At 34.5% G+C, this 23,822-nt stretch overlaps 1 protein-coding gene across 12 annotated transcripts in view; it reads left to right on the top strand.

Annotated features, from left to right (window-relative positions):
* The first annotated feature begins 6,503 nt into the window (after positions 1 to 6,503).
* Positions 6,504 to 23,822, top strand: part of pias4b (protein inhibitor of activated STAT, 4b) — a 37,639-nt gene continuing 20,320 nt past the window's right edge. For 2 of the 12 annotated variants that reach the window (XM_087238949.1, XM_087238945.1), the window contains exons 1-4: positions 7,231 to 7,303; positions 13,381 to 13,705; positions 15,856 to 15,940; positions 21,159 to 21,188. In XM_087238949.1, coding sequence (XP_087095075.1) covers positions 13,384 to 13,705; positions 15,856 to 15,940; positions 21,159 to 21,188 — 437 coding nt within the window. In that variant the 5' untranslated portion in view covers positions 7,231 to 7,303; positions 13,381 to 13,383. 12 annotated transcript variants of the gene reach the window in all.

The following is a 23,822-nucleotide window of genomic DNA, read 5'->3' as shown; positions in this document are numbered from 1 at the left end:
TATATATATATATATATATATATATATATATATATATATATATATATATATATATATATATATAATATATATATATATATATATATATATATATATATATATATATATATATATATATATCTTCATGTCACTTTGATCTGTATTAGTCTATTGGTCACTATTAGTCTGTACTTGTATCTTGAAGAATATCTAGTCTAATATTATTGACTGTCATCATGGCAAAGAGAAAATAAATTAGTTATTAGAAATGAGTTATTAAAAAATTTATGATTAGAAATGTGTTGAAGAAATCTTCTTTAAAATTTCACCTTTTTCACATATGTGAGTGTGTGTGGGTGTGTGTGTGTGTGTGTGCGTGTGTGTGTGCGCGCTTCATGTCATCATCACGGATGCTCAAAGGCACGTGATCAAAGCCTTCTTCCTCCAATAATTTATGCCCTGCAGCAGATGGCTTGTCAATATCAATATATTAATTTAAAAGCAGCAGCAGGATGTGTGTGTTAGAGTCCTGCCGAACACAAGGGCAAAGAGAGGAGATTCCAGATCTCTCTCACTCACACACACACACACACACACATGAACAGCATCGTGGGGAAGATTAAACTCAGATTAAACTCAGTATTAGCGGCGCTGACGACTCTACAGTGTTTATTGATGGTCATGTTTCCTGGTTTTACATCAGAGGCTGTAATGAGAAACATCAAGTTATTAAACTTACACCATCCCATAATACTAAGAGTCTTGACAGTAATGTAGAAACTATAATAAAGCAGATCTCTTCTGTAAACTGATGATATGTCCTTCTTACATGTCCTAAATACAAATATATATATATTGCCTCACAGCAAAAAGGTCGCTGGTTTGAGCCTTGGCTGGGTCAGTTGGCATTTCTGTGTGGAGTTTGCATGTTCTCCCCGAGTTGGCGTGGGTCTCCTCCGGGTGCTCCAGTTTCCCCCCCATGCAGGGGTGGACTGAGACCAAAATTTAGCCCTGGCACTGTTGCCACACCAGCCCACATTACCACACTGACACAACCCCACCCACGGACACGCACAACAACTATTTATTTTGGTGTAAAGATGGTGAAATAATATGACATTCTTGCCCGATTTTGATTATGTCCGGGTAACCTTGGATTGGGTCGGCCCACCTTTAAACCAGGCGGCTGTTGCCGATTGGGCAAAATGCTTAACATTTATTATTATTATTATTTTTATCATCATCATCATAATATCACATCTAGCAAGAGATAAAAGCTGTCTGCACTTAAAAACAAAAACAAATAAAAAAAATAAAAAACTGACCGGCCCACATTTAAAAATTGGTCCGGCCCCTCTGGCATTTGCCAGAATTGCCAGATGGCCAGTCCGCCCCTGCCCCCATGCCAAAGAAATGCAGTTTTGGGGAATTGGGTAAGCTAAATTGGCTGTAGTGTATGAGGGTTTTCCAGTACAGTTGAAAGGGCATCTGCTGCGTAAAAACATATGCTGGATAAGTTGGCAGTTCATTCCGCTGTGGCGACCCCAGATTAATAAAGGGACAAACTGAAATAGGAAATGAATGAATGAATATTATAAAGTATCTATCAGTGCAACCTACCATTTTAAAATAGCATTATCCCTGATTGTATCACCCATTATTGTTGTCACTCTTATTTATATTATTATTATTAGTTTTTTTATTTATTTATTTATTTTTCTTCTTTTGCTTTATAAAGTTTAGCATTTTTTTCTATTAATATTCCTTTTATTATTTCTTTTCGTTTATACTGTCATTCTTTAGGCGGTGTACTTAGGCTTTGTTGAAGTGGGTTCATATATATATATATATACATATATATATATATATATATATATATATATATATATATATATATATATATATATATATATATATATATATATATATATATATATGTATGTTTATACAGAGGTTTTCTAAAATGTAATTTGTACTTGGCATAAAAATAAACGAAAAAATATATAAATATCTATCAGTCTTATCAGAGTCATTATTTTTAAATATAGTTTAATTTATTTGATTTTATTCATTTTTGTCTGTTCTGTTTTGATTTTTTATGTATATATATATAGTAGGGTTGTCGCGATACCATTAATTCACCTTATGATTCTATACCAATTGAAGTATCACAATACCGAATTATATATCGTATATAATGCGATATTGCAATTCATAACTCAAATTATAAAGAAAATTCATTCATTCATTCATTTTCTTTTCGGCTTAGTCGCTTTATTATTCTGGGGTCGCCACAGCAGAATGAACCGCCAACTTATCCAGCATATGTTTTATGCAGGGGATGTCCTTCCAGCTGCAACCCATCTTTGGGAAACATCCACACACACTCATTCACACATATACACTACGGACAATTTAGCTTACTCAATTCACCTGTACCGCATGTGTTTGGACTGTGGGGGGAAACCGGAGTAAACTCACGGATACACAGGGAGAACATGCAAACGTCCAAACACATGCGCTATGGGAATTGGGTAAGCTAAATTGTCCGTGGTGTGTGTGTGTGTGTGTGTGTGTGTGTGTGTGTGTGTGTGCGTGTGTGTGTGTGTGTGTGAATGGGTGTGAATGGGTGTTGGAGGGACATCTGCTGCATAAATTGCTGAAATATCAATCTGAGGTCGCCACAGCGGAATGAACCGCCAACTAAAGGCACTAAGCTTAAGGGAAAATGAATAAATCAATTATACCAAATGAAATTTGTTGTAAAAAGGGCATTTTTCCAACAAAATCAGGCCATATGAGGTGGTCAAAATTTGTTTCAGTGTTTCCTGTTGCTATTTTGGGTTTTTCATCTACTGTTTTTTTTTCCAGTCTTATCCAGCCTGATCTCACGAGGAAACAAGTATTTTACGTTTTGTCGGTTTAGTGGCTAATTCGTATGAATTCGTACGAGTTCAGTCGTTCGAAAATGTACAATTTAAAAACTGGGGGCGTGGCACCCAACCCCACCCCTAACCCCAACTGTCATTGGGTGATGAGCAAATCATGCTAAATTGTATGAATTAGATCGTACGAATTCATACGAATTAGCCGCTAAATCAAAAGGTTACGAATTGCTGTGAGATTGTGTTGGTCTTATCAGGTAATAATAAAATTTCATTTTGTGAGTCGTTCTTTTAAAGAGAATGCTGCGGTTGTTGTAGCTACTCAAATATATTGATTTAGGTGTGCAGTTTACTGTAAGACGTCAGAAAACATCAGAAAACGTGCAACGTTAGACTATTCAGATATTGTTGCACCAATGTCTGAGCATTTAGTGACTTTCTCATATGCAACATTATCTATTGTAGATAGACCATTAATGACGACACTACCGTTTACAAACTGCAGTGACGCCACCAGTATTTTGGAGTCATAGAATCGCGATACCACTATAGTACTGGTAAACCGTGCGACAGTTCTATATAGTATATATTTTTAAATTTAGTACATCAGAAAATAAATATATACAAATGTAAAAGGGGCTAATAACTGTACATGCAAACTGTGAGTTTAAAGTGTGTTTTTCAGTGCATGAACATACACACACACACACACACACACACAGGAGTGTTTTTCCAGTGTCAGATGTTAAATCTCCTCACGTGTGCTGATTTAATGCCCAGCGAGCCGCTCAATATTCTAATCATCCTGATGAAGCAGCGGCGGTTAAAAGGACGGCCAATCAGTGAGAGTGTCGTCCAGCCCTGCGGCCACTGCTGACCCCACGACCCCCCGGACTGACCCCCAGGTCAAAGGTCACCTTAGGGGTCAAGCAGCTCCGGCCACTGCACTGGACAGATTCGTCGCCTTGGAGACGGCGCCCCGGAGACTGCGGGAGTCATGGTGACGACCCATAGATTCCTGAAAGGCCTTCAACTCCATCTGCTGGATACAAATAAATAAACAAGCATCTGATAGTAACAAACTTCTCCTGTAAACAAACAAGCATCTGCAGTTTGATTCATGATGGAAACAAACATCTGCTAGTAACAAACAAACAAACATCTCCTGGAAACAAACAAACATCCAATGAAAACAAATATCTGCCATAAACAAACAAACATCTGCGGGAAATAAACATTTAAACAAACAAGCAAACATCTGCTGTAAACAAACAAACATCTGAGGAAAACAAACAAACAAACAAACAATCATCTGATGTAGAAAATAAACAAACATCTGCTTGAAACAAACAAATGTCTGTTGGAAACAAACAAATATCTGCTAGTAACAAACAAACATTTGCTGGAAACAAACAACCAAACTTCTGAAAACAAACAAACAAACATCTGCTAGTAACAAACTAACAAACATCTCCTGGAAACAAACAAACATCCAATGAAAACAAATATCTGCCATAAACAAACAAACATCTGCAGGAAATAAACATTTAAACAAACTAGCAAACATCTGCTGTAAACAAACAAACATCTGAGGAAAACAAACAAACAAACAAACAAACAATCATCTGATGTAGAAAATAAACAAACATCTGCTGGAAACAAACAAATGTCTGTTGGAAACAAACAAATATCTGCTAGTAACAAACAAACATTTGCTGGAAACAAACAACCAAACTTCTGAAAACAAACAAACAAACATCTGCTGGTAACAAACAAACACACATTTGCTGGAAACAAACAAGCAAACATTTGCTGGTAATAACAAACAAACAAACATCTGCTGGACACAAACAAACAAATATTTGCTGTAAAAAAAACAAATATCTGCTGAAACTACCAAGCAAACTTCTGGCAACAAATGAAAAAAAACATCTGTTAAAAAAACAAACAAACAAACAAACAAACAAACAAACAAACATCTGCTGTAAACAAACAAACATCTGAGGAAAACAAACAAACAAACAAACAAACAAACAAACAATCATCTGATGTAGAAAATAAACAAACATCTGCTGGAAACAAACAAATGTCTGTTGGAAACAAACAAATATCTGCTAGTAACAAACAAACATTTGCTGGAAACAAACAACCAAACTTCTGAAAACAAACAAACAAACATCTGCTGGTAACAAACAAACACACATTTGCTGGAAACAAACAAGCAAACATTTGCTGGTAATAACAAACAAACAAACGTCTGCTGGACACAAACAAACAAATATTTGCTGTAAAAAAAACAAATATCTGCTGAAACTACCAAGCAAACTTCTGGCAACAAATGAAAAAAAACATCTGTTAAAAAACAAACAAACAAACAAACAAACAAACAAACAAACACCTGCTGGTAACAAACAAACAAACATTTGCTGGTAACAAACAAACAACATTTGCTGTAAACAAACAAATATCTGCTGCAAACAAAAAACAAACTTCTGGCAACAAATAAAAAAAACATCTGTTAAAAACAAACAAATAAACATCTGCTGGTAACAAACAAACAAACAAACATCTGCTGGTAAAAAACAAACAAACATCTGCTGTAAACAAACAATCATCTGCTGGAAACAAATAAACATCTGCTGGAAAAAAACACATAAACATTTGGTGTAAACAAACATCTGATTGAAACAAACAAATGTCTGCTGGAAATAAACAAACATATGCTAGAAACAAACAAACATATGCTGTAAACAAACAAACAAACAAACATCCTACTGAAAACAAGCAAACATCTGCTGGAAACAAAAATCTGCTGGAAATAAACAAACAAACAAGCATCTGCTGTAAACAAACAAACAATCATCTGCTGTAAACAAACAAACAATCATCTGCTGGAAACAAACAATCATCTGCTGTAAACAAACAAACAAACAAAAATCAGCTTGAAACAAACAAACGAACAATGGGCGACAATTAAATGATATTTATACTTTTTGCTGAATGAGCACTGTGCTACATCCTGCAGATTGCACTGTTTGTCTTTTTTCTTGCTTAATTTATTTTAAACTTGTTTAACATCATTTTAATAATTTTTTTGGTAGAAACAAAAAAATCTTCTAACTTACTCTGTATTGTTCTTTTGTCCTTTATTGTTATTTAATTTTGGAGACAAGAAAAATTAAGGCACAAATAAAATTATTAAATATATATTTTTATACAATTCAATTAATTTAATACAATTTAAATAATTATCATAAATAAAATGAGTTAATGAACAATTAATTTTCAGTGAGGGAGGTGGGCGGAGTTTAAAGTAGGAAAATGTCTATCAATGTGTCTGAGAGCTGCTTCCAATGCAGTTACAGTAGTGTTTCCAACCCTGTTCCTAAAGGCACACCACCAAATTATAATACACACACACACACACACACACACACACACACATATATATATATATCATTTTATTATTTATATATGTGATACACCATTGTGTATCCACAGTAGTAATGTTTGTTTTGTCATTAATGTATCTATTTATTTATGTATATACTGAAAAAGTCATTTATTATCACTACTAATGACTGGGTTTGAAACAAAATAACATCAACAGTTGAGAAAGCATGCGCTGTGGGTTACCATGGCGATACTTGTTGTGTTTACTTCAGATGCTACTAAGCTGCTCCTGAGGAAAGACACTGAAGTTTTCTTGTGATTTTGTTTCTCCTGATAATTCAGGTATGTTTCATAAAAAAAAAAAAGTCAATATGTTTATTATAATATGTCATTTCCTATGTGTTTTTTAAAGTGAATAGCTTACTTACAGTTGTTAATTGAGAGGAGTGATTCAGATGAAAGTAACTTACCAGTAAAATGGCAGTTGGGCTGAGTTTATGACTGACTCCCAGTAAATGATATCTGTATTATACTCAGTATGTGATAATTGAACAGAAAGTGACTTATTATTTGTATATATTAGTTGTATATTTGTTAATGTATAAAGTTTAAGAGAGTAGAGAGTAACATTGGTAATTGGTGTCAAGTGTAACTGTTACAATTTAAATGATACAAATAACTGACGCATGATTGTTCAGTGAGTTTAGTAGTCTTATGGTAAATGGTTACATGCAGAGGTATTTACAAAGAAAGAAAAATGAAATAGATGATTGACAAAGGATTTAAAGTGTAATCTGTGTGATACTAATAAATATACAGAAGGTATAATATTTATATGTGTTAATGAGAGTACAGAGTGTATAAGTATTTGAATACTTCATTGTTGTAAAAAAAAAGAGAACAAAACTGTGTGTTTGATAAAATGAAACATGATTTGTGAGGATATGTTTGCTATACAATGACTGTTAATAAACAGGTGCTACTAAGCTGCTCCTGAGGAAAGACACTGAAGTTTTCTTGTGATTTTGTTTCTCCTGATAATTCAGGCACTTTAATCTGCCTACGAGTTCCGCGGCCGGGACCCATAATATATACATAAAAATAATAAAACACAAAATAAAAAATTTAATTAAATAAAAAAAAAAAGAAAATAAATAATACAAAAACCCAGTCCTCAGAAGTCTTTGTGGGATGTGTGTGTTTTCCAGTCCAGAGCTGCAGTGTTTACATTGATGGAGAATTACGGCCCTCTAGTGACGCTGCTGGAGAAAACACTTTGTGCTCCAATCTACTGCTCATAAAAGAGGGAAATAAAATCATAACAAATTATATATATGCTGTATTTATCTGAAATATAATAAACCAGCAACACTGCTGCATTTATTACAGTAATTGAAAAAGTAAAAAACGTGATTTAAAATTTAAATCAATGTAATTAAAAACATATTAAAATGAAAATAACTGTTTCTATGTAGGTGTATAATAAAATATTATTTATAACTAGGATGTAAAGCTGAATTTTCAGCGATATTAGTGTCACGTGATTGAAAAAATCTCTATAATAGAATGATTTGATAACATTTATAATAATAATGAGGAGTAGAAAAAAACAGTTGTGCTACTTCATATTTTTGTGGAAAAATGTTGTGTGTGTATATACAGTATCTATCTATCTATCTATCTATCTATCTATCTATCTATCTATCTATCTATCTATCTATCTATCTATCTATCTATCTATATATCTATCTATCTATCTATCTATCTATCTATCTATCTATCTATCTATCTATCTAAAGATGCCTAAATATATATATAATATAGGCAATAAATATAACTTTGTTAACAGTATTTGTAAATTTACTGTCACTTTTGACTTATTTAATGCTTTAAATTAAATATTAACTTAATATTAATTATTACAATAGCAAAAATAAGAAAGAAGAGAGAGAGAGAAAAAAAATACAGTCTCAATCATTAAGAAAAAAGATTGTCATAAGCTTTAAGAAACTTATTATTCTTCTTATTATTAATAAGCTTAAGAGATTTAATATTGAACAAAATTTCAACAAGGAAAGTATTAAAAATAGGTATTGTTTTTAGAAACTTCTTTTTGTGTATAAAAAAAATGTACAGTGTAACACAAAACAATTTACAATAAGATCGAGAGCATGATCATCATCCGAGAAATACAGAAATATATCCTTTATAGACAAATTTAAACCATGTTTAAATAAGGATGATAAATAAAAAATAATGTCATTCCAAAGATGTTTAATGTGAGTGCAACTATAGAATAAATGAATTAAAGTCTCTTCATGTATATTGCAGAAAGTACACAAATTTGATATATCAAAATAATTAGCAATTTGGGAATTTGTACGAAAAACATTATACAAGATCTTAAAATGTATCTCTCTTATTTTGTTGGATATGCTGAATTTTTCAGGTAATAACCATGCTCTCTTAACTTGGGCATTCCCGTTTATTTGTACCTACGCTCAGGTGACAGTCGGTCACGTGACTCTCTGATTGATGACGTATGATCTCTGTGGTCGTCGAAGGCTTGTCACTAGGCCTTTATTTTTTTAGCGTGTATTTCACTCTAATCGTTTTATTTATATTCACACATTTACATATTTTTGTCGAGATTATGTCTACAGATGTTCTGGAAGCTGCCGTAAGTTTGTTTTATTTTTGCCTCTATTTTTAAACAGATATGTTTGCCTCCTCATGCAGGCGGGCGGACATGTTGGTTTGTTATCGGACTATCGCGTGTGTGTAGGCTAACGTTATATTGTACGTTTTTAATAGCTATTTTAACGTCGTGATATAAAGATTATCATTAAAATGTTGTCACAAAATATCGCGTTTCGAGGCAAACATTAAGTCTAAAAAGACATTACTTTTTATATACATAGAGTTATTTTGTGGGTCTCTTTTGATGGTTTCTTGGTTAAATTTAAGTGGTGTTAAATGTATAAATGTACATTTGTTTATGGAATATGATTTTTTTGCGTGTGTTGTTTAATATTTTACTTTTGAGACTCAAAATGTGTGAATTAGTGTGTCACGGTGGTGCAGTGCGATTGCCTCACAGTAAGAAGGTCGTTGGTTCGAGCCTCTGCTGGGTCAGTTGGCATTCTGTGTGGAGTTTGCATGTTCTCCCCGTGTTTCCTCTGGGTGCTCCGGTTGCCCCCACCGTCCAAACTAGGCATGGGACGATAACCGCTTTCAAGGTATAGTTACCGCGGTTTGGAATAGTCAAGGTTTTGAAACCGACAAAGTTTTCTGTAACACTGTTCCTACGGTATGAGTTAGGTTTTTTTAGGACAACAGTATCTTCAGCAGGAAAGACATCCAAAGGTGCTGTTTTAAATTGTACCTTGTTATGGAGGGCATATCCCTTATTTTCACATCCCAATTTTGACAGGTATGTGTTTTGCTCGCGCGAACAGTTATTTTTGTCAGTCGTGTTGCTTTTCGATTCCAAAATCACATTTGCACGAATATTGGGCCATGCTTATTGTCGAACCATGCTTTTTGTGGCAGATTTCCAACCAGCCAAAGTGGCTAGTGGATGTGTCTGTCTTACCCGCCAGAGCTGAAATCAACCCGCGGGTGTTAATGTAAAGCCCTGTATGTGTGTGTGTGTATGTGTGTATGTATGTGTATATGTATATATATATATATATATATATATATATATATATATATATATATATATATATATATATATATATATATATGTTAGAGCTGCACGATTCTGGCTAAAATGAGAATCGCGATTTTTTTTTTTTTTTTTTTTTTTTTTGCTTAAAATAAAGATCACGATTCTCTCACGATTCTGTAGATGTAAAATAAAGGTATGGTAAAAACAAACATATGGCACAACATCGATAATAATATTATGTGTAGGTCTACTGGTCTCTATAAATAATTCTACTTATAATAAATCTGATGTTGAATTATTATGTTTGAGATATATGCTTGCAATCTGTCATATTAGACAATTTTATTCACTGGTAAAATTAGACATTTGCCATTATCAGATTATATTCAACAATATATAGGCTAGAGTAGTTATACTGACATTGTAAACATTTATTTTCATGCACAACTGTGTGTTCGCTATGAAAGAAAAAATATATCAAATGCTTGTCGTAATCATAACTCAAAAATGTGATATGATCATTTAAATGAAGTGCACACTTTCGGTTTCATTCTGACTGCTAAGTGCTGTTCATACTTGGTGCGCGGCTCCCTAACGATCACTCTGTGCCACAAACTGAATATTATTTACAACTGTATTACCCGTTACTCGCAACATATGCAGGTTCTGTTCACTAAAATACACGCGTGTGCGTCTATCATTTAGTAGAGTGCGTGCCTTTTCTGCTCATGGTCAGCAGCTCACGTCACGTGTGATTTCCCGGCCGCGAAAACATCATTATATGAAGACAAAAATGGCATTTTTAGGTGAATTATACCTTATAAATACAGTATGTGACTCATTCAACAACATCATTTCAGTGTCAATAGTCCCTTTCACACAGTGATACCGGTAAATATCCGGAAAATTTCCGGAACGACTTTACCGGTATATTGAAAAAAAGCGCTGTTCACACAGGCGAGGATGTTACGGAAATTTTCCGGAAAAGAGCATTCACACATCCATTCCAAAATACCGGTAAATTCTGACATCATTCACCACAAATGAGCTTTAAACGGCTGAGCTTGTGTTTGTAAACATTTGACTAAATTACAAACTCTGTGGATGATCAATATTGTGAACAACTTTCGCAGGATCACTTTCGCATGTCGAGATGTTCATAATGTGCGTGTGCAGGCGCTCATAGGCGCACGCAAAGCTTGAAGGTAAACAAACAACGGCTTATCATAAGCATCTCATCGATGATTATTTACACAGTTGGCATTAAGAAGAACATATAAACGTGATCAGACTAACTTCTAGCAGCTAAATGTGTCTGGAAAAATATTCAAAGGCTTTTATTCTCACAAACCGCGCGGACGTAAATGCGTCTGACTGTTGTGATTGGCTAAAGCAGACGTCTCACGTCAGCAGGTTCTAGACGTGCATGCGCTTATTACGGGAATCTTCCTTCTGCATTCACACAGCGCAGCATTCCGGCAAATTGCCGGTAATGTTACAACTTCTCTTTCCGGAAAATAGCCAGAACGAATTTACCGGTATTTTCAAAAAGGACCTGTTCACACATAAGGTCTGTATGTGTGAAAGGGGCTAAAGTCACTGAGCAACGTGTGTAAAACAATGAAAAGACTCGTGCAGCCGCCTTTTCTTCTCTCCTGAACTTGAAAATATGATTGACAGAATCGTAGAAATGCTGGATTAAGATCGTCTAGGGGGTCGAATCGAGATCGCCATCTTTTAACGATTAATTGTGCAGCTCTAATATATATATATATATATATATATATATATATATATATATATATATATATATATATATATATATATATATATATATATATATGTATGTATGTGTGTGTGTGTGTGTGTATATGTGTATAGATAGATAGATAGATAGATAGATAGATAGATAGATAGATAGATAGATAGATAGATAGATAGATAGATAGATAGATAGTGTGTGTATAGATAGATGGATAGATAGATAGATAGATAGATAGATAGTGTGTGTATAGATAGATGGATAGATAGATAGATAGATAGTGTGTGTATAGATAGATGGATGGATAGATAGATAGATAGATAGATAGATAGATAGATAGATAGATAGATAGATAGATAGATAGATAGATAGATAGATAGATAGATAGATAGATAACATATTAAATATATAATTTATTAATAACATAAAAATATGAAATTGTTGACATTTTCTAGTTTGTAATTTTTATTTTAGCAATTTCTCGTTTGAATTTAAAGGTTTTATTTTTCTATAACTAGAGATGTTAGGTGAACAGTCTTATTTTAATCAATAAAACTCTTAAATAAAACAGTTTTCTCTGATTTCACCAAAAATGATCTATATACAACATCAAAAATATTCATTTTTAAAAAGGGCTGAGCACTGCATATGCATGTCTTCTCTAATCATTCATCTATTTGTTTAACTCTCTTATCTAGATCTCCCCTTTATATTTAAATCTGAAATTGATGTGTATAAACGTATATATTTTATTTAGATTGCTAATAAAATTTAACATATTTTTAATTCTAACAGTTGGGAAATAAATATAAATAGGCAAGAGCGTGGAGTGACTGTAAACCACATTCATTTCTAGTAACATCGAAAGCGAAACTAACATCTACAGTAGATCAGTAGGATTATTAATCTTAGCCTGCTCTGGAGCTCAGGCAAGCTGCAAAGTATAAATCTCTATAGAAACTTAGTTCATCTTAATTTAACCTGCTTTTTATGCAACTGAGTGAAGTCTAAATTCCGCCATGATAGCTTCAAAATCCCAGCTTTATCCCTTATCCTACTTTTGTGCAATACCTCTTTCAGAGCCACAGAATAGTATTTAATCACAGAATTTATATGGAAGTTACATTATTTATGCAAAAAAAAAAAACGTTTCTAACTTAGAATTTTTGTCTTGTTTCTAGTCCAAATATCTACATCTCAAAGATAATTTTCCTAAAACAAGCACACAAAAAAAACTCTTAATTTGCATTATTTCTTATGATGATGGAAAAACTAAACAATATTTTATTTGATCAAAGCTTATTTTTGGACTAGAAACAAGACAAAACAAAGTAAGAACAGTTTTTTTTTTGCATTGTTATTATTTTATTTCTCTACCTGAATACTGTTGTACTCAGAAAACCTTCTGAAACTGTGTTTATATATTCATTCATTCATTTTCTTGTCGGCTTAGTCCCTTTATTAATCCGCGGTCGCCACAGCGGAATGAACCGCCAACTTGTCCAGCAAGTTTTTATGCAGCCGATGCCCTTCCAGCCGCAACCCATCTCTGGGAAATGTGTTTATATAGTGGTATTTTATTTTTCTGGGATAAATATTGCGATATCAGATTTTTCCAATATCGTGCAGGCCTAGTGTACACTATTATGAGTTTCATTGCATTAATCAGTAACGCATGTGTCTTACAGGTGATGCTGGAGACGCTGCGGGTGACAGAGCTCCGTCTTCTGCTCTCTAAAATGGGCAAGAGCAAAAGCGGCCTGAAGAAGGATCTGCAGAAGAGAGTGACGGATCTCCTGCATAATGACTGCAGTCCTGAGCTTCTGTCCGCCATCAGGGAGCTGCATGATCTCAGACAGATCTCTAAAAGCAGGAGGTCAGGGATAGAAATCATCTCCATGCCGGAGAGTCTCTCGCCTGGAGGAACCCCCTCACCCAAATCTGCAGGACCACAGATGATCAAACTGCCCTTCTACCAGACGCTGGAGACCATTATTCCCCCCACACCTCTGGGTAAGATGCATATGTGGAAGTAGAGCTCATTTATAAAGATAAACACAACATAAATAGCTTTATAAATCCAGAATCAAACCAAAAGTGCTTCTGGGGCAATAGATGTGTTGCACTTTTTGGATGAGGGATTCTTAAAGATCAAAATCAAGATCAAGGCACACAATGTAAGTGGAAAAAGTTAAAGTCTCTATTACATGGCTATTGTTTTCAGTGTCACATGATGCAGTTAAATATCTAAACAGTACAGAGAATTAAATAGCCTCTATGTATCCCTGTATATTTATTTATAAATGTATATGGGAGAAATAAAGAATTTTTTTGTATAATTTATAATAATGATTTTCCCCCTCTTCTTTTCTACCAATTCCTGTATTGATAATAATAGTTGCGTTGAATTTATTGAATCTAAAATGAATGAATAAATAATATGATAAAATATAAAATAAAAACATAATAAATAAAATACTAAATAAAATGAAAATGTAATAATATGAAATAAAATAGAATAATAAAAAATGAATTTTTTTAAACGAATAAAATGAAATTTTAAAATAAAATAATATTAAATAAAATACAAATTAAGATGAAAATTGTTAAAAATAATAAACACAAAAATTTTTTAAACACAATGAATTTTTAGAAATAAAAAGTAATAATAAAATACAAAATAAAATAAAAAAAATTATTTAAAAAAAGTAAATAATAATAATAATAAATAAAATACAAAATAAATAAAAAATGTAATAAAAAATATAATAGAAAAAAATTAAAGATTAAATAAATAATATTAAATAAAATACAAAATAAAAGAAATGTAATAAAAATAAAATAAACAAAATAAAGTAATAAAAAATTTAATGATTTAAAAAATAAAATTATAATAAATAAAATACTAAATGTAATAAAAAATAAAATAATAAAAATGATTTTTTAAATAAATTAAATAATAATAATATTAATTAAATGAAAATAAATAAATAAAAATGTTATTATAATAAATAAAATACAAAATAAAATTTAAGAAATATTTAAAAAATTAATAATAATTAATAATTTTTAAATACAGTGATTTTATATATATATATATATATATATATATATATATATATATATATATATATATATATATATATATATATATATACACACACACACACACACTGTATGTATGTATGTATGTATGTATGTATATTGTATATATATATATATATATATATATATATATATATATACAATATACATACATACATATTTTAATAATTTTTAAACACAGTGATTTTATATATATATATATATATATATATATATATATATATATATATATATATATATATATATATATATATATATACACTGTATGTATGTATATTGTGTATATATATATATATATATATATATATATATATATATATATATATATATATATATATATATATATATATATGTATGTTTAGTAAAAAAAAAAAAGTAAAAAAAAATAAATAAATGAAAAATGACAATGAAAATAAAATACACAGATATAAAAACTCAGTATTCACAGATGTCTGTGTGGTGTGTTTTCTACTTCTGCTGGTGTTTGCTGAGATGTGTGTGTTTTCCTGTCCAGAGCTGCAGTGTTTACATTGATGGAGAATTATGGCCCTCTAGTGATGCTGCTGGAGAAAACACTTTATGCTCCAATCTACTGCTCATAAAAGAGGGAAATAAAATCATAAAACAATATATATTTAGGCTACATTTATCTGAAATACAATAAACCAGCATTTCAATGTAATTGGAAAAATAAAAAATGATTTAAAATTAAGTTAGAAATGTATTAAAATAAGAATAACTGTTTCTACGTTTTTGTTTACAAGTGTAACCAAAATGTAATTCATAACTGGATGTAAAGCTGAATTGGTCTGTATGTGATCCTTCAGAAATCAGTATAATGTGATGATTTAGTGATCAAATTTGTGATTACTAATAATGTAAAAACTTGTTTCGCTTTTCTGTGTAACGTTTAAGTCTGTCATATGATCTCTGTGTTCCTCGGAGGCTTGTTACTATACTGTGTTAAACATCATTTGGGAAACATTTGGAAAAGAAAAACAGAAACTCGCAGGAGGACAAATAATCTTGACTTCAACTGCTTGTAATTTGTCATTCAGTGCCCACATATGGAGGAGCCATGCAAAACTCAGACTTTCTGTTTCATCTCAGTGAAAGTCAACAGGCGCTGATCCAGAACAGCCGGTGAGTTTCTGTCGTCATTTGTGCGTGTGTGTGTGCATGTGTGTTTGCATGTGTGCTATGATTTAGAGCAGAGGTGGGCAAACTACGACCCGCAGGCCATATGAGGGCGGCTGAACACTTTCATCCAGCCCGTGTGGGAGTTTTTAAAATGCTGCTTATGAGTAACGGTTTGGTTCAGAATTTGTAAATTACTGATGCAATACAAATGAACGCCATGTGATGGCAGTATTGCAGGCGGTAAGATTAGAGCAACCATTAGAATCAGAACACACTCTCGGATATTAAAATTCACTTGATCGTTAATGACTGAAAATGAGTCGGGCAAAAAAAAATAAATAAATTGACAATGTCGTGTGTTTAAGAAGAGTGGACCGCAAAATACTTCTTCACCAGTATCGGACAGAAAGTGGTTTGTCTGATATGCCAAGAAAGTATTGCTGTTTTTAAAGACTACAACCTAAGGGGCCGATCACACCGAACGCACTTTAAGTTTGTTGTTTACTTTTGTTTGGGAACCTGTCTCGTTTGCCCAGTTCGTTCGGCATATGTGAAACCAGCAATCGCGCTAGGATCTGCGCCAAATCAATCGCTCAGAGATGGCTTGAATGAGGTGGTCTCGGCTCGATTGAAACAAACTGGAGCAGATCAATTGTAGTGAGAAAGCGATTCGATCCGAGCATGGTTATATCACAGTGTTTTATGGATATGTAATAGGCATAAGGCTATATGAAGAGAGAGTTACGAGTAGGGCGGGAACTTTGCGAGTCTCCCGATGCCCACAAACGAGTGATAATCTCCCAGAACTCATTGTTCTCATTAACACACTCATAATAACATGACCTGGAATAACAAAGACTTAGATTCTTCTTCCGTTTCATCTCATAGTTTTATGATTGATTTGAGCATATTAATACAAGCTCAAATGAGATTGTTGCACATTTGACTCAAATGATATAATAATTGCTGGTTAAATGGGTTAGTTTTGTCATTGAATATATTTTGCATGCATACATCCACCTTTTAAAAGTTATTTTAGCAAAGATTTGTGGTTTTATCAAGTTTTATGATGATTGATCTGTATATTCTAAAAGCAGTGCACATTAGATTAATAATTTAAGTAAATTTGACTGAATGGTAAACTTTACGAATTATTTTTAATATATTAATGAGATTTTTTCTATCAGACAATATCTTTTCTATTCTCCACTGTAAAAATTATTACATTTTTAGTATTATTATTATTATTATATTTTATAAGGGATTATTTTATTGTTTTATAATGATTGATAAGTAAATATAAATAGCAGTGCAATTAATTTGACTTGTAGGGCTGTATTTTGATGGTCCATGCATAGAGCGCAAAACGCAGGGCGCAAACTCTTTCAGGGCGTGTCAGGATGCGTTTTTGCTAATTTAAGGACGGGAAATCTGCCTTGCGCTGTGGCTCATGGTCTAAAAGGGTTGAGTTTATTTTCTTAATGAGTTATTGGTGTGTTTTAAGAATAAACCAATTAGGGTCTCATCTCCCATTCCCTTTAAGAGCAGCTGCGTCGCACCATAAGCGCATTCGCTATTTACAGGACGCAAAGTAAGTCTAAGTGGAAAAAATGAGCATTTCACAAGCAAACAGTTCACAGTTTATTAACAGAAAACTGTTAAACAGCATCTACTGCGTGAGAATGAGAGATAATGGATCTACTTTCACATTCGCTCTTGGATAGGGAAACCTTTACACACAGACATCAATTAGCCTATAAATAAATACTTTTGTTTGTTAAGCGCAAATATTCATTTCAAAACTATTTCTAAATTCAGTTCTAATCTCCAGCAAACGAATAAATGAACAATAATAATGAAGTGTGCTCAAAATACTGAGTTATATCCTAAAACACATGCTGGTCTACATATGGTCTAAAACCTGACAGGTGGGCAAATCTAAGCTTGTTTTTAATAAAACAAATATAAATATGGATATAATAAATAATACTGCTAATAATAATAACATTATACAAAAGCAAATTGTTATGAATGAACTGAAAAAGCCTCCCGAGATGAAGAAGACATAAAAGCAGTGATTTTTCATATTTATGTAGGCTAGAAAATAATGTTTTGTAATATTTTAATCCTTTATATTTATATTCTATATCTATTCTTATTATTTCCTATATATATCCTTAATATTTAAATGTTTTCATATGTAAAGATATTTGCCTATTGCTCTCTTGTGTGTATTAAGCAGTGTGTAAGCGAGGCGCAACTCTGCGCTGGAGTTTAGACCGGGTTTGTTTTGGTCTAATGAAAAATCTATTATAGTTCTCAAAATAGCAACGCGCCAGCGGTCCGCCTCAGAACGCCTTCCTTTTTAGACCAGAACGCCTATGAGCGCACAAATGAGCGCTAATGCATTTGCTATTTAAACAGCGTAGCGCAACGCCTCAAAACCACTCTTGCGCCGAGCTGAAACTACCAAAAGACTATTGCGCCATGCCTTGCGTTGGGTGTATGAAAGGGCCCGTACACTTGACCAAATAATATTTTAAAAAATCAGTTTTGTGTTAATGTGACATATTTCTGTCCGATATTACATGTTTCATGCATACTGCCACTTTTTTTGAAGGATTTGACATGTGGCCCTTCAATTAGTTTGCAAGACTTGATGTGGCCCTCGGGTCTAAAAAGTTTGCCCACCACTGATTTAGGCGGAATGTGCACTCGCAGAATTTTGCAGATTTTTAGCCCATCATTGGTTCTGTTTATTAACTTGTGTAACTGTGTGTACATTTTTATTTATTCAGTTTTTAAATTAATTTCAGTAATATTAGGCCCTGTTTACACTGTCAGGTCTTGATGCCCAATTCCGATTTGTTGCCTATATCTCATTTGTTTGCCTGTCTGTTTACACGTTGTAAAAATGAGTGCACTTCAGTAGCACAGTCTCATTTAGTTATGTTGCCAGTTAATTTGAAACCCACCACAGGGTGTCCGGTAAGAGACGTAGAAGATGGTTTGGGTATGGGAGTAACCCGTTTGTTGTCCCCACAACTCAGTATGCCAAGGTTATTGATTAAGTGTATATGTGTGTGGTCTTTTGTCATATACGCACACGACTTATCACATAAACAGGAGTTTGTCTTATGCAACGGCACAGAAAGCTTTGTTTGTGATCAGTTAAGCTCACTTTACATCTGCCGAGCGCAGTGGGCGGGTTGTTTTGCTGCACGTAGCTCGGCGAAGCCGTTTGGCTGGCGGCGTGTCTCTCAGCAAATGCTGATTGGCCGCTTGCCTTTCACTCAGTCTCGGTAAAAGGGAGAGAGAATTGCGATCAGCAGAGTCAACACATTCAAGATTATAATGGCCTTTTTAACACACGTTGTTTTAATTGTGACCCATATCCAATTCATGCGTTTACACTTGCCATACAATTTTGGATGTCGCGCATGCATAGAGGCGGGTTCTAGCATCTGTGTCATGATGATCTGTATAATCCATTTATAAATAATATTGTTTTGTTTGCTTCTAAACATTGCGACCATCCACACAAAATATTCTTATTATTTTGTTGCTGTCGTACCATGGATATTTTCTCAAATTATCTTTAAATGTGGAGCTAACAAATGACTATAAGATAAGAATTTAATCTGTTGTCATCAGTTTAACAAGCCGAGTCCTTGCCAGAAGCGGCCTGGACTCTACACACAGACTCGGGCCAGATATGGTTAACAGGAATTGGATTTGCGCTTATGGTTTATGCTTTAATGATGCCCTCCACCATTCAGAGGAATGTGTGGGTACGAGGGAGATCTCAGGTCTGGTGGGAGCAAATTGTGGCGACTGACCACTTTCCTCCTCTGTGTTTCCTCTGGTGTTTACCGCGTCGGCATCTCCACACACGCTCTTCCTTCTACGTCATTAAACCGCAGAGAAGCAGCACATTGTCGCAAGTTTAATGATGTACAGAACGAAACGCCTCAATAAATCTGATCTGCCTGCTTATATGACAGTCTCATTGTCACATATCCGATATATATCTGATTTATTTCCACATATGAAGGAGGCCTGAAACCCATCTCTGAATATCTGAATGCATGCGTTTGTTTCGTGTTTACACGGTCATTGAACAGATCCGATCTGTGTCACATATGAGCAAACAATCAGAATTGGGTCACATTTAACTGGCAGTGTAAACGGGGCCTTATTGACTAATATGAAAATGTTCGTATGATTTATTTACAATACAGTGTGTAAAGTAATACTTTGTCATTTAGTTGAGATTATATGAGACTTGCTTTATTTACATTTTTTTTTACCAAATAAAGTGAATCTAATTGGATTTGCATTGTAAACATTAAATAAAAGTTAAAAAGGTATTACTTTTTCGTTCATATATTAAGGTTTTAGAGAAGGTCGTTGGTTCAAGCCTTGGCTGGGTCAGTTGGTGTTTCTTTGTGGAGTTTGCATGTTCTCCATCCATTCGGGCAGGTTTCTCCCGGGTGCTCCGATTTCCCCCACAGTACAAACACATGCGGTACAGGTGAATTGGGTTAGCTAAATTGTCTGCTGTGTATGAGTGTGTATGGATGTTTCCCATAGATGGGTTGCGGCTGGAAGGGCATCCGCTGCATAAAAACGTGCTGGATAAGTTGGCGGTTCATTCCGCTGTGGCGATCCCAGATTAATAAAGGGACTAAGCCGACAAGAAAATGAATGAATAAATAAATATTAAGGTTCAAGTTATGATACTCCTAAAATAACTCGGCACAAATCCGCTTTTAATTTTTAAACAATTTTTAATTTGAACAAAACCGCTTTTAATTTTTAATTTTAACAATTTCTGCGCACAAATAGCAAAAAATTCACTGTGGAATGAACCACCAACTTATCCAGCATATGTTTTACACAGCGGATGCCCTTCCAGCTCCAACCCATCACTGGGAAGCATCCATACACACTCATACACTACAGACAATTTAGCTTATTCAATTCACCTGTTTGGACTTTTGGGGGATACCGGAGCACCTGGAGGAAACCCATGCCAACTTGGGGAGAACATGCAAACTCCACACAGAAATGCCGACTGAACCAGCAGAGGCTCGAACCAGCGACCTTTTTGCTGTGAGGCGATTGTGCTACCCACTGCACCACCGTGACACACTTGACTCATAGTGATTCACTAAATAAATTAAGTTCATTAATGATCTTCTTTTCCTCTCTCCATCAGGTCGCCTCAGTCCGTTCAGGTGGTGCTCAGGTGAAATTTCACTACAGATAAACCAATTGTTTTCTCATTCGTCTGTGTATACTGATGGGAAGTTAAATACAAACGCATGTGCACTGGAAAATGCTTTTCTTACTTAGAGTTTGTGTCTTGTTTCTAAAAAAAAATTCTTAAAGAGCCCCAATTATGGGTTTTTGAAAATGACCTTCCATATAGAGTCAGTGTAATGGCTGTTTCACACCGCAAGCATCAGCAGCGCGTTTTTTCGGCGTCCATGTTAACAGTTTAGAGCACAGGTGTCAAACTCAGTTCCTGGAGGGCCGCAGCTCTGCACCGTTTAGTTCCAACCCTAATTAAACACACCTGATCAAACTAATTGAGTCCTTCAGGCTTGTTTGAAACCTGCAGGTAAGTGTGTTGGAGCAGGGTTGGAACTAAACTGTGCAGGGCTTCGGCCCTCCAGGAATTGAGTTTGACACCCCTGGTTTAGAGCTTTCATACCGCACGCAGCAGCAGCGCGTCAGCGTGAGCGTCGCTGAAGCAGCAGTGCAGCGATAGTTTCGGCGCAGGGTCTATTTTTGCCGCGCTGCTCACGCTCAATTAAAGTGACAGTGCATTGATAATGACCAAAACACATTGAATGACAGTAAAAAGTAGCAATTTTACCAAATAAATGTGTTAATAATGTCAAATGGTTTATATATAGTCAATCAAATGAACTTAAATGATTAAAAACGGCAACAAACATTTATTTAGGCCCGAACTACAAAACCAAATGTAAAACAATTGTAGTATCAGTTTTGCTTAAGTTGCATGCTAGTGTTTCAGGAGAGGGTAAATAGAATATTTACGGGATTTGTAGTCCATAGCGAAGTGTATTGTGAGTAGTGTAGTTCGACACACATGCTGGATGATGTTAACTCGGTGTTCTGTGCAGCTCAAGCATAGCAAGAAAATTTTAATCGGCTTTGTTTTATGTTCACTCGAGTTATTCCTAACGGGAGCTGTTTGCACTGTGAAGCTGACAACACGAAAATAAGTAAAAGAAGGGCATGCATTAATTACTTTTGTCCGTCTCATCATCTGCACGAGCATGAATTAACGAGCTGTTATTCTGCCACTGGACATCACTGAAGCGGAGAAAGTAACACTAGTTTGATCATGTATAAATATCATTATAACTATATTGTATAAATATTATTATAACTAGGTCTACAGCAACCTGACAATCAAAAAACAAATGACATGATATCACAGGCGATTGTCCTCTGACTGTAGACACTCCTATAGAGCTTGAGAATCATACAGCACTATTTGATCTATAAAATTTGTAAAATAAAGATTTGCAGGTTAAAGAAACCGCAGTTGCCGCGGGCGTTGCTGCAGATGAAAAGTTTAAAAAGTGTATTTGTATATAGAGAGACATGGGTAACTAGATAGAATAGACCGAGATATGTTGATCTCTGCAGCAGCTGCCGAAGAGCTGCGTGCTGCAGACGCAGCTGGTGTGAAAGGCAAACGCCTGCATGCTGCTACTGCTCGACATACGCGCTGCTCACGCTTGCGGTGTGAAACAGGCGTAATGCTGTGTTCACACCAGACGCGGAACGCACAGATAAATGGTATGGGCAGTACACCCGTGTCATAGTCATTACCGGTGTGACAATGCGCCACCACATGGATCTTCTAATACTGTCAATACCGTAATAAATTAATTATATGCGTCTGAAATTTAAGCTATGCGACCTCATAATATATTTGGGAGCATGTGTGCGACTGCATATAATGGTTGTAGCACGACCTGTTTTGATTTTGTCTAAAAACGTGCTGAATCGCTCTTCTCTGTCACTATATTGGTTATTAGCTTTCGATCACTCAAGGCTTTCCGCTGTCAGATGACAGGGAGCTTTTGTGACCGCCGGGAATGCAAGCGGCTGAAGAGTGAAAAGTTTACAGGTTTGCAAACCCCACCTAGTTATAATAATACTAATAAAGGCGCAGATGAGATCGATCATGACATGTGGTGAATATTGATCCGCCAGCTTAGACCAATCGAGTCTCGGAGAACTCGAGTTTTCGGAGAAGGTGCCTGAATTTCAATGCGTTGCATTCTCTGCGTGCTCAGCGCAAATGTCCGCTACATGCAAAATCTAATACTGTACACATCATCGCTAAAGAAGCTCGCCTTTACTAAGTTTAAGCCGCCTTTCCACTGCACACGACATTTGGACACGACTGTCGGAATACGCCCCCTTGTGGCAGCCGCACGGTATTTTCAGTGTTGTCGTGCACCACGGGGAGAAGGTGATTCTCAACGGTGTCCGAAATAAAGGACTGCAAAAGCCAGAGCCTTTATTCTCTGTGCGTTTACATGGTTTAATGGATGATTGAATACTAGAAACTCATAGACTGCTAAAATATTGAAGGAAATGTGGAGACAACATTAAAAATATATATTTTATTACTTTTTTTCTTGCATTTATGAACAGAAAAGTTTTTCTTTAATTTAGACTTTTTATAATTCAAAAAATAACCAAATAAACTCATATTTCTCATCTCGCGCGCACGGATCTGCTTGGACATCACTGGAATACATCACATCCGGTCGGCAGGTCGCATATGGTCTAGTCGCAGGAGTTCAAATATTTCAACGGATCCGCAGCTCAA

Source organism: Danio rerio, chromosome 2 (assembly GCF_052040795.2).
Source record: "Danio rerio strain M-AB ecotype USA chromosome 2, GRCz13ab, whole genome shotgun sequence".
Taxonomy (NCBI): domain Eukaryota; kingdom Metazoa; phylum Chordata; class Actinopteri; order Cypriniformes; family Danionidae; genus Danio; species Danio rerio.
The sequence above is the reverse complement of the archived record's forward strand: the minus strand, read 5'-3'. Positions and strand labels throughout refer to the sequence as shown.